This window comes from Rhinopithecus roxellana, chromosome 11 (assembly GCF_007565055.1).
Source record: "Rhinopithecus roxellana isolate Shanxi Qingling chromosome 11, ASM756505v1, whole genome shotgun sequence".
Taxonomy (NCBI): Eukaryota; Metazoa; Chordata; class Mammalia; order Primates; family Cercopithecidae; genus Rhinopithecus; species Rhinopithecus roxellana.
Genome location: NC_044559.1, coordinates 21,017,124 through 21,032,762, shown reverse-complemented (window position 1 = coordinate 21,032,762; position 15,639 = coordinate 21,017,124). Strand labels below are relative to the sequence as shown.

The window sequence follows — 15,639 nt, the reverse complement described above, 5'->3', positions numbered from 1 at the left end:
TGTTCCTATTTCTCCACATCCTCTCCAGCACCTGTTGTTTGCTGACTTTTTAATGATTGCCATTCTAACTGGTGTGAGATGGTATCTCATTGTGGTTTTGATTTGCATTTCTCTGATGGCCAGTGATGATGAGCATTTTTTCATGTGTCTGTTGGCTGTATCCATGTCTTCTTTTGAGAAATGTCTGTTCATATCCTTTGCCTACCTTTTGATGGGGTTGTTTGTTTTTTTCTTGTAAATTTGTTTGAGTTCTTTGTACGTTCTGGATATTAGCCCTTTGTCAGATGAGTAGATTGCAAAAATTTTCTCCCATTCTGTAGGTTGCCTGTTCACTCTGATGGTAGTTTCTTTTGCTGTGCAGAAGCTCTTTAGTTGAATTAGATCCCATTTGTCAATTTTGGCTTTTGTTGCCGTTGCTTTTGGTGTTTTAGACATGAAGTCCTTGCCCATGCCTATGTCATGAATGGTATTTCCTAGGTTTTCTTCTAGGGTTTTTATGGTATTAGGTCTAACATTTAAGTCTCTAATCCATCTTGAATTAATTTTCGTATAAGGAGTAAGGAAAGGATCCAGTTTCAGCTTTCTACTTATGGCCAGCCAATTTTCCCAGCACCATTTATTAAATAGGGAATCCTTTCCCCATTCCTTGTTTTTGTCAGATTTGTCAAAGATCAGATGGCTGTAGATGTGTGGTATTATTTCTGAGGACTCTGTTCTGTTCCACTGGTCTATATCTCCGTTTTGGTACCAGTACCATGCTGTTTTGGTTACTGTAGCCTTGTAGTATAGTTTGAAGTCAGGTAGCATGATGCCTCCAGCTTTGTTCTTTTGGCTTAGGATTATCTTGGAAATGCGGGCTCTTTTTTGGTTCCATATGAACTTTAAAACAGTTTTTTCCAATTCTGTGTAAAAAGTCATTGGTAGCTTGATGGGGGTGGCATTGAATCTATAAATTACCTTGGGCAGTATGGCCATTTTCACAGTACTGATTCTTCCTATCCATGAGCATGGAATGTTCTTCCATTCGTTTGTGTCCTCTTTTATTTCACTGAGCAGTGGTTTGTAGTTCTGCTTGAAGAGGTCCTTTACATCCCTTGTAAGTTGGATTCCTAGGTATTTTATTCTCTTTGAAGCAATTGTGAATGGAAGTTCATTCATGATTTGGCTCTCTGTTTGTCTGTCACTGGTGTATAAGAATGCTTGTGATTTTTGCACATTGATTTTGTATCCTGAGACTTTGCTGAAGTTGCTTATCAACTTAAGGAGATTTTGGGCTGAAATGATGGGGTTTTCTAAATATACAACCATGTCATCTGCAAACAGGGACAATTTGACTTCTTCTTTTCCTAACTGAATACCCTTTATTTCTTTGTCTTGCCTGATTGCCCTAGCCAGAACTTCCAACACTGTGTTGAATAGGAGTGGTGAGAGAGGGCATCCCTGTCTTGTGCCAGTTTTCAAAGGGAATGCTTCCAGTTTTTCCCATTCAGTATGATATTGGTTGTGGGTCTGTCATAAATACCTCTTATTATATTGAGATACGTTCCATCAATACTGAATTTATTGAGCGTTTTTAGCATGAAGGGCTGTTGAATTTTGTCAAAGGCCTTTTCTGTATCTATGGAGATAATCATGTGGTTTTTGTCTTTGGTTCTGTTTATATGCTGGGTTATGTTTATTGATTTGTGTAGGTTGAACCAGCCTTGCATCCCAGTGATGAAGCCCACTTGATCATGGTGGATAAGCTTTTTGATGTGCTGCTGGATCTGATTTGCCAGTATTTTATTGAGGATTTTTGCATAGATGTTCATCAGGGAATATTGGTCTAAAATTCTCTTTTTTTGTTGTGTCTCTGCCAGGCTTTGGTATCAGGATGATGTTGGCCTCATAAAATGAGTTAGGGAGGATTCCCTCTTTTTCTATTGATTTGAATAGTTTCAGAGGGAATGGTACCAGCTCCTCCTTGTACCTCTGGTAGAATTTAGCTGTGAATCCATCTGGTCCTGGACTTTTTTTGGTTGATAGGCTATTAATTATTGCCTCAATTTCAGAGCCTGTTATTGGTCTATTCAGGGATTCAACTTCTTCCTGGTTTAGTCTTGGGAGAGTGTAAGTGTCCAGGAAATTATCCATTTCTTCTAGATTTTCTAGTTTATTTGCGTAGAGGTGTTTATAGTATTCTCTGATGGTAGTTTGTATTTCTGTGGGGTCGGTGGTGATATCCCCTTTATCATTTCTTATTGCGTGTATTTGATTCTTCTCTCTTTTCTTCTTTATTAGTCTTGCTAGTGGTCTATCAATTTTGTTGATCTTTTCAAAAAACCACCTCCTGGATTCATTGATTTTTTGGAGGGTTTTTTGTGTCTCTATCTCCTTCAGTTCTGCTCTGATCTTAGTTATTTCTTGCCTTCTGCTAGCTTTTGAATGTGTTTGCTCTTGCTTCTCTAGTTCTTTCAATTGTGATGTTAGAGTGTCCCTTTTAGATCTTTCCTGCTTTCTCTTGTGGGCATTTAGTGCTATAAATTTCCCTCTACACACTGCTTTAAATGTGTCCCAGAGATTCTGGTATGTTGTATCTTTGTTCTCATTGGTTTCAAAGAACATCTTTATTTCTGCCTTCATTTTGTTATGTACCCAGTAGTCATTCAGGAGCAGGTTGTTCAGTTTCCATGTAGTTTAGCAGTTTTGATTGAGTTTCTTAGTCCTGAGTTCTAGTTTGATTGCACTGTGGTCTGAGAGACAGTTTGTTATAATTTCTGTTCTTGTACATATGCTGAGGAGTGCTTTACTTCCAATTATGTGGTCAATTTTGGAATAAATGTGATGTGGTGCTGAGAAGAATGTATATTCTGTTGATTTGGGGTGGAAAGTTCTGTAGATGTCTATTAGGTCCCCTTGGTGCAGAGTTGAGTTCAATTCCTGGATATCCTTGTTAACTTTCTGTCTCGTTGATCTGTCTAATGTTGACAGTGGGGTGTTGAAGTCTCCCATTATAATTGTATGGGAGGCTAAGTCTCTTTGTAAGTCTCTAAGGACTTGCTTTATGAATCTGGGTGCTCCTGTATTGGGTGCATATATATTTAGGATAGTTAGCTCTTCCTGTTGAATTGATCCCTTTACCATAATGTAATGGCCTTCTTTGTCTCTTTTGATCTTTGATGGTTTAAAATCTGTTTTATCAGGACTAGGATTGCAACCCTTGCTTTTTTTTGTTCTCCATTTGCTTGGTAGATCTTCCTTCATCCCTTTATTTTGAGCCTATGTGTGTCTCTGCATGCGAGATGGGTCTCCTGAATACAGCAAACTAATGGGTCTTGTCTCTATCCAATTTGCCAGTCTGTGTCTTTTAATTGGAGCATTTAGTCCATTTACATTTAAGGTTAATATTGTTATGTGTGAACTTGATCCTGTCATTGTGATATTAGCTGGTTATTTTGCTCGTTAGTTGGTGCAGTTTCTTCCTAGCATCGATGGTCTTTACATTTTGGCATGTTTTTGCAATGGCTGATACCAGTTGTTCCTTTCCATGTTTAGTGCTTCCTTCAGGGTCTCTTGTAGGGCAGGCCTGGTGGTGACAAAATCTCTTAAGCATTTACTTATCTGTAAAGGATTTTATTTCTCCTTCACTTATGAAACTTAATTTGGCTGGATGTGAAATTCTGGGTTGAAAATTCTTTTCTTTAAGAATGTTGAACATTGGCCCCCTCTCTCTTCTGGCTTGTAGAGTTTCTGCCGAGAGATCTGCTGTTAGTCTGATGGGCTTCCCTTTGTGGGTAACCCGACTTTTCTCTCTGGCTGCCCTTAACATTTTTTCCTTCATTTCAACTTTGGTGAATCTGACAATTATGTGTCTTGGAGTTGCTCTTCTTGAGGAGTATCTTTGTGGCGTTCTCTGTATTTCCTGAATTTGAATGTTTGCCTGCCTTACTAGGTTGGGGAAGTTCTCCTGGATGATATCCTGAAGAGTGTTTTCCAACTTGGTTCCATTTTCCCCCTCACTTTCAGGCACCCCAATCAGACATAGATTTGGTCTTTTCACATAATCCCATACTTATTGAAGGCTTTGTTCATTTCTTTTTCCTCTTTTTTCTTTAGACTTCTCTTCTCGCTTCATTTCATTCATTTGATCCTCAATCACTGATACTCTTTCTTCCAGTTGATCAAGTTGGTTACTGAAGCTTGTGCATTTGTCACATATTTCTCCTGTCATGGTTTTTACCTATGTCAGTTCGTTTATGGCCTTCTCTGCATTGATTGTTCTAGTTATCCATTCTTCCATTCTTTTTTCAAAATTTTTGGTTTCTTTGCGCTGAGTACATAATTCCTCCTTTAGCTCTGAGAAGTTTGATGGACTGAAGCCTTCTCTCAGCTCCTCAAAGTCATTCTCCGTCCAGCTTTGATCTGTTGCTGGTGATGAACTGCGTTCCTTTGGAGGGGGAGATGCGCTCTTATTTTTTGAATTTCCAGCTTTTCTGCCCTGCTTTTTCCCCATCTTTGTGGTTTTATCTGCCTTTGGTCTTTGCTGATGGTGACGTACTGATGAGGTTTTGGTGTGGGTGTCCTTTCTGTTTGTTAGTTTTCCTTCTAACAGTCAGGACCCTCAGCTGTAGGTCTGTTGGAGATTGCTTGAGGTCCATTCCAGACCCTGTTTGCCTTGGTATCAGCAGTGGAGGCTGCAGAAGATAGAATATTGCTGAACAGCGAGTGATCCTGTCTGATTGTTGCTCTGGAAGCTTCGTCTCAGGGGTGTGCCCCACCGTGTGTGGTGTGGAGTGTCGGTTTGCACCTAGTGGGGGATGTCTCCCAGTTAGGCTACTCAGGGGTCATGGACCCACTTGAGCAGGCAGTCTGTCCGTTCTCAGATCTCAGCCTCCATGTTGGGAGATCCACTGCTCTCTTCAAAGCTGTCAGACAGGGTCATTTGCATCTGCAGAGCTTTCTGCTACTTTTTGTTTAGCTGTGCGCTGTCCCCAGAGGTGGAGTCTACAGAGACAGGCAGACATTCTTGAGCTGCTGTGGGCTCCACCCAGTTCGAGCTTCCTGGTGGCTTTGTTTACCTACTTAAGCCTCAGCAATGGCGGGCGCCCTTCCCCAGCCTCACTGCTGCCTTGCAGTTAGATCGCAGACTGCTGTGCTAACAATGAGGGAGGCTCCATGGTCGTGGGACCCTCCCAGCCAGGTATGGGATATAATCTCCTGATGTGCTGTTTGCTAAGACCCTTGGTAAAGCGCAGTATTAGGGTGGGAGTTACCTGATTTTCCAGGTGTTGTGTGTCTCAGTTCCCCTGGCTAGGAAAAGGGATTCCTTTCCCCCTTGCACTTCCCAGGTGAGGCGATGCCTCGCCCTGCTTCAGGTCTCGCTGGTCGGGCTGCATCAGCTGACCAGCACCAATTGTCCAGCACTCCCGAGTGAGATGAACCCGGTACCTCAGTTGAAACTGCAGAAATCACCCATCTTCTGTGTCACTTGCCCTGGGAGCTGGAGACTGGAGCTGTTCCTATTCGACCATCTTGCTCTGGGACCTCAAGAAACTTATTTTAAACATTGCTTCACCCACGAGCGTTATGGACTGTGTTAGCAAGGCTCAGTGTAATCCATTTGGTGCATCATCTCTTTCCCTTTAGAGCATGGCATTAGGTCTCATCTCTTACTTTCCCTGTAATACTCTATTCAAAAGATTAATTATTACCCCATAATGGGGTCCAAGTTGGAACTAATGTCATTTTACAAAATCCTGCTTTAGAACAAATGTCCTATACAAAATATCAATTATTCCTAATTCCTCGGAGTTTGACTTTAGCTAATATTTGTTTCATTTATGGCCTCTGCCATCAGGTGTCTACACATAAAGCTCCAAAGAAACATCATAATAAAATAAAATACAGGGCAATAGAGTCCTGTATTGTTTGGACCTGGGCCAGCAGATTTGGCAGCTGGTGAATATGAAGGATGATTAAAAGGCTTCTGCTCCAGAGACTGCTCCAAATGGAGAATCCCAGGTCTGGATGGCTTTGGGTCATCGATTATAGGAAGATGATTGCTTTGGACTTACTGTGGAACTAGGATGCCCTTTCTCCCTGCATTTCCCATGAAGGCAAGAATGAGGAGCAAAGACAGAGGCCTCCCTGATTTATTATTTGAGGCTATCCAAGGGTGACTTGCAATGGTGCTCCGACTGGATAATTTTGGCCTATCATTAAGCCCGTTTGACATTCTCTAGAAAAATATGACAGCTCAAATGTTGAGTTTTAGCCTCTTGACTTTTTTAGCCTAAGAATGAATCACATTTCACACAGGTCCCTGGATTTCATGCATCTAAAGTCTGCCAACCAAAACCCTGAGGGAAAGGGCAGATTTTCTAGTAACTTTGCTCCAGGAGACATTTATCTTATTATTGCGAGTTGTACAAAGCTACGTGGGTACATAATCTCTCCCAGAGGGGCAAGCCCTCGCCTGCTAGGTAGCCTGTGAGATACCCTTGGACAGGACAACCAATTTACGACTTTTCCAAGCCGATAGGCAAACCACTCTCTTTAGTAGGTCGTCCTCATCTTCATTCATCCCCTTCAGCAGACAAATCTTGTCCTTCCATGTTTCTTTTACTTTTTCTGTTGCTACTAGCCTCCACTGATGCCTGAGGATCCTGTACACTATCAGCACATTATGGTTATGACAGGATGTCAATAGTTCTCTGTAGACGTTGCTGTGTCTGCATTCATCTGCCCATTGTGTCCCAGGCTTGTTTCATCAGCACTGAAGGAGCCATCTCATTTGGAGTGTCTGCCTTCCAGTCCTAACAAGCCCCTGCTTCTGTCTTGTCTCTTTCCAATCATCCCACATGTATCTGACAGCACTTTGATTCTTGGTGAATAATTCATCAGCAGATTCTCTGTGTCCAGAGCTCAGCACCACATTAGGGCCTGGCTTCAGGGCACCATATTCTTTTACTTAGTGGACTCTGTAGCTCACCATGGATGGGGAGCTGTCATCCATGTGAGACAGAGAGAGAGAGAGAGCCTAAGTATTCTCATGGCTAGAAGACTTCAGGTGGTACTATTTGCTTTGCTAGATTTAAACAGACAATTTCTATGAAACTCATGTTGAGATCATGTATGAATGGGAGAAATTCTACAAGTATGACTCTTGAGATATGATTTATGCCCATAGCCAAATCTGGTTACAGATAATCCATAATGCCTATTGCAAAACTGTATAATTGTGGAAGTGGTGAGTAAAGGCTGTGTCCTGCCATCTCATTACAACTTCATACCACCAGTAACACTTGGATAGGTGCAGAAACCTCAGGTCCCACCTAGGGCATTGTTTGATGAGCTTTTGAATGCATAGTGGTTGCTGCCATCCTTCCTGAGTGAGATGGCTCAGATTTATAACTGCTAAATGCATTACACCCAAGGTATTTTGTTGATGTTAACATTTGCTGCCAACATCTAATGACACATCTTGTTTACAGCCCGTACATTTATGACATAAAGAGACCACTCAGAATTTTGATATATTATGAAAAAAGTATGAAGCAATGCCAAATGCACGAGTGGTTTTACATTTCAGACAGATACTTTTACACACTGTTGATTGCATTTTAATATAACAGGGGTTTCATTTTGTTCTGCTGATGGATTCTGATCAGCTCTTGGCACTTAAGAACAGGGAAGTGAATGTTGCACATCTGGGAAAATAAAAGTTTTATTAAAGAAAGCATGAGCAAAACAGGTATTTTATTGCTGTCTTTGCTGTCACCTTAAATGATTATAGAAACAGAAAGACTGGTTCTTTGCTCTCTTTCCTAACAGATAATCCCCCCAAATGGTAAATACTAGATGAGATCTTTTCTCAATAAGTATTTCCTTTTGCTTATCCCTAGACCAAAACATATTTCATGAAATGAACAAACAAAATGTCATAAAAGAAACCCTTGGTTTTATAGTAGCTGGTTGCATTCAGTTTGTGACATTACACATCTGTTACCAGGTACACAGTGTCTTTTACTGTTTGGATAAGTCTGAGGTGTAGAATTAATGACTTCTGGTTTTCATGGGGCAGGGACAGACCGTAACTAAAGCTGGGTTGGTTCAAAGGCACTTTAAAGTATGAGGTTTCCATCATCTGGGTGTCATTTCTAGGTAGGCGGGGGTCCAAATACTTACTTGAAGGAAAAAATTATTACTCTTTTACTGACATTTGCCAACTTGCAAGCCATTGACAAGTTGAAACCTTAATATTATCTTGTCGTCTCCCTTGTGATTCCAGCATGAGGGAATGCAGAGCTCTTCCTCTTCATTTGCTTCTTCTTGTTCTGACCTGGTCTGTGATATCCCTCATCTATCCCAGTTGGGCATGGAACCTCTCAAATGCATATTATTCTTTCCTGTAACATACGTAACTTTGGTTCCCCCACTGCATGCCCTATATAGTGCCTGGCACACAAGGCCTTTCCCTGTCTGCCTTAGCTGTTTGTGAGCCTTGCCTCCAGCTATTCCCTACCTAGCTCTCTAATTCAGCCATATTGGCTGTTTCACTATCTGGTGAACACACCAGGTACTTTATAGTTTGCATGCCTTTTTTCTCACAAGCCTGACTGCTGAATGCCCTGCTCTCACAACACATACCCCTCCATGTTGGCAATATCTGTCAACTGCCAGTGACCTGACTGGTTCTTCCCTCTAAACCCCAGGCAGAAAAATAAACACCTTTATGTGTACACCCATGTCCTTTTCACATAGATAGATAGCATTTCACACTGTTGTTGGTTATTCATCATCTTCAATGGAAGGTGAATCCCTCAAGTCTTGCTTATCTTCTATATTTAATTTGGAACTCTTGGGTGGTGACAGCAGAAGGAGCACAGGCTTTGGAATCAAAAGATCTGGGTTGGAATCTCAATCTGCTACTTAATAGCTCCATGACCTTGGGCAAGTTATTTGCTTTTGTCTCTGTAATTGCATTAAATGGAGACAGGAGTAGCTACGCAAATGCCTAGTATCATGCCTGGGATATGGTAGGTCACAAACAAACTTGTGGAATAGAAGTGAATGTGCACTTTGATGAGACAAATTGTCCTGCTGAAACTTAACAGTCCATAGCACCCTTTCTCCATAATTCCTATGATTTTCGTATAAACTTAGGGGCCAGATTCAGGTGTGAGCTCTCTGAGAAAACATCCCTGCTACCCCCAGTCTAAGGATGACTTTTTCTTTGACCTCCCATAATATCAATTCACTCTGTGTGATCATCAAGATGCTGACAAATTATTGCCTGGACTTCTTAATATTTGCCTAATATTTGTCTATCTTATCCTCTCATCTGGGTTGGAAGTGCCATAGAAGTAGAATCTATGTATCTTTTTATAAATGACATCCCTTCTGTTTCATTAGGATGTTTTATAAGATAGACAGTTATTATCTTTGAGTAGTTTAATTTTGCTTACAAAGGGCTTTGTCTTTGCGGTTCATGTGCTGGTGGTGTTAGGGACATTATAGGAGCTGGTACACATAGAGGCCTTCCCTGTCCTCACCCCACATCCTGCTCTGCACTATTCTTTGTGAATTCTCCTGGTGTTTAGCCGGTAAGAGATGAAGTGCTGCTGAATACCAATGAAGCCCCTGCTACACGTATATAGAAAAATGATAGAAACCCCTCAAGGGCATAACTCAGGATAAACATGATGACTGTAATGTTCATTGCCATTTCTTTATGAGTGAGTGTGTGTGTGTGTGTGTGTTGTAAGCTTGTTTTGCTTGTGAGAGTGATCAAACTGTGTTAAATGAAACATCAGAGGAAAGAGTAAGAAGCACAACTGTACATCTGAATCCGGGCCCTGTCGTCCTGGTTTGTGCTGTAACGAATTGAAATTTGCCTGTATCTTCCACTCTTTGTCAGGCTGAGCTGCAAAAGCTGAGACAACAAGCCCTGGAAACCAAACACTTTATTGAAAAGCAAGAAGCTGAAGAGAGAAAACTCCTGCGAATAATTGCTGAGGCTGACGGGGAGAGGTTGAGACAGAAGAAGGAATTAGACCAGGTAGAGCACCTCCTCGTCAGACTTGCAGACCTCGTCAACAGACACGAGTATTTAATTCCGCCCTTCGAACCCTCCTTCCTCTCTAAGCTCTGCCAACCAGCCCTATTGGAAGAACAGCAGCAGAGACCCATCTTGTATTGATTAATTATGAAATATTCACTCCTTTATTTGACTTATATTTATGAGCACTTCCCATGTCTCAGTCACTCCTCTAGGCACTAGGACCACATTGGCCACCAAGACAATATGGTTCATCCTCAAGGAGCTTGCATTCTAGTATAATACAGTTGCTCACATATCATTGCAATGAATAATTACATGATTTGATCTTGACTGGATGTTCACATGTATGTGTAAGATATGCCTCCCTCACACCTTATCACAATGTCAGCACATTACCCATCCAACATGAAAAAAATGAAAATAACAATTTGGGAGATAGAAACCCAAATGCATAGTTTGGGGGTTAGAAATTTAACTGCTTCCAGGGACCTGGCAGAGAAAAGTTGGCCAGTGCAAGATAGAAGGAAGTAGTGGAACTTAGGAAGAGCTAGCCTGCCGTGAAGTCATTCAGATTTGAACATTTATAAATATAAGGGATTTGGAAATAAATAAAATGACACATACATAGGCTAAAGATTATTAGATGATTGGACTATTATTATTATTATTATTTTTGAGACAGAGTCTTTCTCTGTCACCCAGGCTGTAATGTGGTGGCACCATCTTGGCTCACTACAACTTTCTCCTCCCAGGCTCCAGTGATCCTTCCATCTCAGCCTCCTGAGTAGCTGGGACTACAGATATTGCCACTACCTGGCTAATTTTTGTGTTTTTAGTAGAGATGGGGTTTCGCCATGTTGGCCAGGCTGGTCACGAACCCCTGGCCTCAAGTGATCCACCTGCCTTGACCTCCCAAAGTGCTGGGATTACATACATGAGCCACTGTACCCAGCCTTGGACTATTATTATTAATATTATTAAGGATTATTTGTTGTATGGTGTTTTCAAAAACTCTAGTGGGAGGGGTCCAGTGTTGATTGTCTAGCCAGCTCTTTCCAGTGCCCAGCCCACATAGTGCCCAGTACATGTGGGTGTTCGAAAGATACTCATTGAATGAATGGTGCTGCCACAATGAAAAGCTAAGGCTTCTCCTTTCCTGGTGGCCATGCCCCTCCCTACCTTCCTAGGTCATCAGCGAGAGAGATATCCTGGGGTCTCAGCTTGTTCGGCGCAATGACGAGTTAGCTTTGCTCTATGAGAAGATCAAGATCCAGCAGTCTGTGCTGAATAAAGGGGAGAGCCAGTACAACCAGAGGTTGGAGGACATGAGAATCCTCAAACTTGAGATCAAGAAGCTTCGCCGGGAAAAGGGGATTCTTGCCAGGAGTGTGGCTAATGTTGAAGAACTCAGGTAATAGATAATACATCTCAGGGCTGAGGGCACAGTGCAACATGGGAAACTCCTAAAATCACTTCGTAGTCATGCTTGTTGCTCATTGAAGGTCTTTATTTAGTTGTACAAAATGAAGTTTACAGGATGAAATTATTAACGAATGATAAGAACAGCTTTTCCATAACGTCTCCATTGTTCCCATGCTGTGTCACAAAAATGAACCAGCTTCCTTTCAGGGGGGTATGGGCAAGTGCAAAAAGCTTTTTAAAAAATCATATTCTGGAGTTTACAAAATAATTTTTAAGGAAATTAGTTACAATTCAGAAACTTTTTCCCCCAATGAGCTTTCTCGAATTTCTTTAATACGTCAGTATGCAAGAGAGGGAGCATCAATATTGAAATTTAATCTGGTAACATTTGCACATCTTTTTCTTGGAATTATATACAGGAAGAAAAGAGGTGGAAAATATAATTTTATCACTACTTGAAAACTTCGTTTCCTTAGAAGGCAGCCAAATTTTATATCTCACTCTTGATTTATCTTCTGCAGCTTTCACTTTAGCTTAGTGCGCCTTCTTCTTTCTTGAAATCTTGCATTACACAAGATCTACTTTCCCTTTGGGAAAACATCACCATGTTTTATAAAGGCAATTGCAGGAAACCAAATAAGAGTTCTGGTATTTTCTCAGTAGCTATCCTTATTCCCCACAGACTTGTAGATGAACAGTATCCTTGACCATCTTGGAATAAGGACATGGTTTGGATCTGCTTCTCAAATCAATTGGGTTAGAAGATAGTTTGGATATTTAAATGCAATGAATATATTCAGGAATAGCAAGTTTGCCACTATCAAGGATAGATCAATACTTTTTCTTTCTTTTTTTTTTTTTTTTTGGAGTTGCTTGTATTTCAGATGATGAAAGTAGTACAAATTCATTGTAGAAAATGTGAGAAATGCGGAAAAAATATAAAGAAGTGATTAGAAAATCACTCATAAGTTTACTACCCAGAGATACCACCATTGACATTTTGGAGACAAATGGATTAATTCTAAGTAACTATTGAATAGTCTCCAAATCATTGCTAAACTTGTCAGCCATGAGTTATTTTTATTACATACACAAAGGACGAAATTTTATCTATTCCCGTTCAGTATTGCTAGTTTGTTGATAATATATTTTATTTTTCTTTTCAATGGAAAGACAACTTAATAAAGGTTGGAGGCAAGCTAGCATGAATTCCAATCTGTCTTGCTACCTACAAGCTGTGTGACCTTGGGCAAGTCACTGAACCTCTCTGAGCTTTGGACTTGTAGTCACAATTAAACAGCAAAACAATCAATGTGCCATGTACAGAGTCTAGTACAAAGCAGTCCATCAAATATGGTAGCTAATATTTCTGCCCTCCCCTTCTGATGACATTCTGGAAAATTGAAGTGTTACAAATATGCTTTTAATTCTAAGCAGCTTGCTCTGAGCGCCCTGTTGAGTGAGCATCATGCAGTTAATTCTAATGGTTTGTCTTGCTAATGAGGGGAAGTTGCATTATTGGTTTAAATGAAGCGATTAAGTAAAAGAGATGGCTTAGTATTAGTAATCTGCACCCCTGCAGCAGGCGAGGACAGATAATAATATCCTTATTGCCCGTGTCAATGCAAGTGCTTGCTTCTTCTCTGCCTCCCAACATCTCATTCGATAGGGCGACAGCCAGCTCGCAAACACTGACGATGGCTATTGCATGTTACCTATCAACTAGAGATTTCTGAAGATTTTAGCAGTGTATTTCAGCCAGAGCTAGATATTCAGGACTTTTTCAGCCATCTGTGCACAGTTGTGGAACTCAAGATAAAGTATCATCACAACTCCTAACTTAGGTTTCTCAACCTGGGCTTCATGTGAGAATTACCGGCAGGACTTTCAGACCTCTGAAGCCAGGGACCCATGCTAGACCATGAAACAGAATCCCTCTAAGGATTGGGTCCAGGAGAAGAGGTAGTTTTCAAAGCTCCCCAAGGGATTGCAATGTGTAGTGAGGGTGGAGATGTATGCCCTGACTGGTGTTAGGTTATCACCTGAGCCTCAGCATATTGCTGTCAGGTGCTGAGTTTGTGGACTGTAGCCTGTTCACTTATTACCACTGTAGAGACATTTAGAAACATTAAACAGTATATTGAAACTCTTATAATTCACTGCTGAAATGGTTCGGCTCTGTGTCCCCACCCAAATCTCACCTTGAATTGTAATAATCCCCATGTGTCATGGATGGGGGCCAGGTAGAGATCATTGAGCCACAGGGGTAGTTTCCCCCATTCTGTTCTCATTGTAGTGATGTAGTGAATGGGTCTCACGAGATCTGATGGTTTTTATAAATGGGAGTTCCCCTAGAGAAGCTCTGTTGCTTGCCACCATATAAGATGTTCCTTTGCTCTCCCTTTGTCTTCCTCCATGATTGTGAGGCCTCTGCAGCCATGTGGAACTGTGAGTCCATTAAACCTCTTTCCTTTATAAATTACCCAGTCTTGGGTATGTCTTTATTAGCAGTATGAGAAAAGACTAATACAATTCCCCTGCCCTTTGTTCCTTTCATATACTTATAAATTTCTTGAGTATCCAGAATCATGACTCTGACTCTGAAGCCCTGGCACTTTTTTTTTTTTTTTAAAGCTAAGCCAATTCTTGAGCTCTGCAAGAATTAGTATCATCTGTGTCTTGCCCAGATTTAGGAGGCTGGTCCCAGTGTTCACAATATTCTCCCTAATTCCAACTTTTTATATAAGACATAGTGTGTATGCAACCAATTAAAGATAGACAGGATATTCACACGGGTGGATAATTCTTTGCAAAATCAAGTTTGTCTTATTCAGACAGGAGTTTTTTCACATGCAAAGAGAATTCTTGAAGGAGAGGACACGCTGCCGAGCCTTGGAGGAGGAGCTGGAGAATCCCATGAATGTGCACAGATGGAGGAAGCTCGAGGTAACATCTGGCAGTGCGTTCTCCCCATCCCCAAATCTCTCCTCCTATCCCACGCGAAGCTTCTAACCTAAAGCACAACGAGAAGCGAGGTTTTATTTAATGCTATGCAAATTGTCACCTAAAATGTAAGGCTGGATCAGATGTAAATTGAGTTCTCTCAGAACCAGATGGTTCATTTGGGTTTTGTTTTAAAAGTCTTGCACAAAATCCTTTCTACCTAAAGAAAGCCCAGTGAAAGCTGTGAACCTGCCTCACCAACTGACATTTATTTTTCTGGCTTGGGTAGGTTTTGGTTAACTAGTTATCCTGAGGCTGCCTATTAGTCTTGGATGTTCATGGCCTTTAGTGATGTTGGTCACCAGCATCTCTACCATCTTTCAATTGATCTTTGCATCCTTTTATTACTTACAGAAAATATGGTTTTGTGAACTGCCCTCTTGTGGAAAGCATTGTGTTAGCCAAGCCCTTTCTCTTAGAATCTGGGGACACAGCTAAAGTCTCATTGGAAGGGGATGGATAATCAACTTCATATTTAATTTTATTCTATGACTTTCTGGTAGTCATTACCACCAGCACTGAAAATAACAGTTAAAGACAAACTCTGCTTATTCAAGGAAAAGAAAGCTATCTCCTTTAGTTGTAACTAGCAATGTGGATGCCAAAAGGGCCTTCAACTAGATGAATGGTCAGGGTATTGGGAAATGTAAGTATGTCATGTAAGATAAAGCAGGGCAGGTATAAGAAAGAAAATCAGCCAGGGAGATTTTTGTTTTTCATTTTTATTTTTTTTCTTTAAGAACGGAAAGGACAATATATATTTTACATAGGGACCTTTAAGAGAGGAAATAATTAAAATTCCGTTATTTTTGATTTTAATTTTTACTTTTTCCTTATAAGAAAGAAAATCAGCCAGGCAGATTTTTGTTTTGCATTTTTATTTTTTCCTTTTAACGAAGAAAGCATTAAGGATAATGCATTATAAATTGTTATGTAAACACGAGGCCTGAATTTTAACAGCATCCAGCCCTGCCAGGTGAATGTGTGCCAAATCTAGTCCCAATAGATGGATATCAGTTGGCACTGCTTAGTATTTCTCAAGCAAAGTCAGAGTCAATGGCATCTCTTTTTCTTTTCCCTTTTGGACCCTCATTCCTTCCTCTTCAAATGCCAAGAGTGATGTAGTTTACTAACCCAATAGTAATATGCATATGTCTGCAGAAGCGGAGATG

At 40.8% G+C, this 15,639-nt stretch overlaps 1 protein-coding gene and 1 pseudogene across 1 annotated transcript in view; both read left to right on the top strand.

Annotated features, from left to right (window-relative positions):
- CFAP58 (cilia and flagella associated protein 58) overlaps nucleotides 1-15,639 on the top strand; it is a 111,252-nt gene that overhangs the window by 43,491 nt on the left and 52,122 nt on the right. Inside the window, exons 12-14 of the mRNA XM_030941164.1 lie at nucleotides 9,899-10,039; nucleotides 11,230-11,453; nucleotides 14,299-14,410. Of these exons, the coding sequence (XP_030797024.1) occupies nucleotides 9,899-10,039; nucleotides 11,230-11,453; nucleotides 14,299-14,410 (477 nt within the window). The remainder of the gene's footprint in view (nucleotides 1-9,898; nucleotides 10,040-11,229; nucleotides 11,454-14,298; nucleotides 14,411-15,639) is intronic.
- On the top strand, nucleotides 10,337-10,448 carry LOC115900619 (annotated as a pseudogene).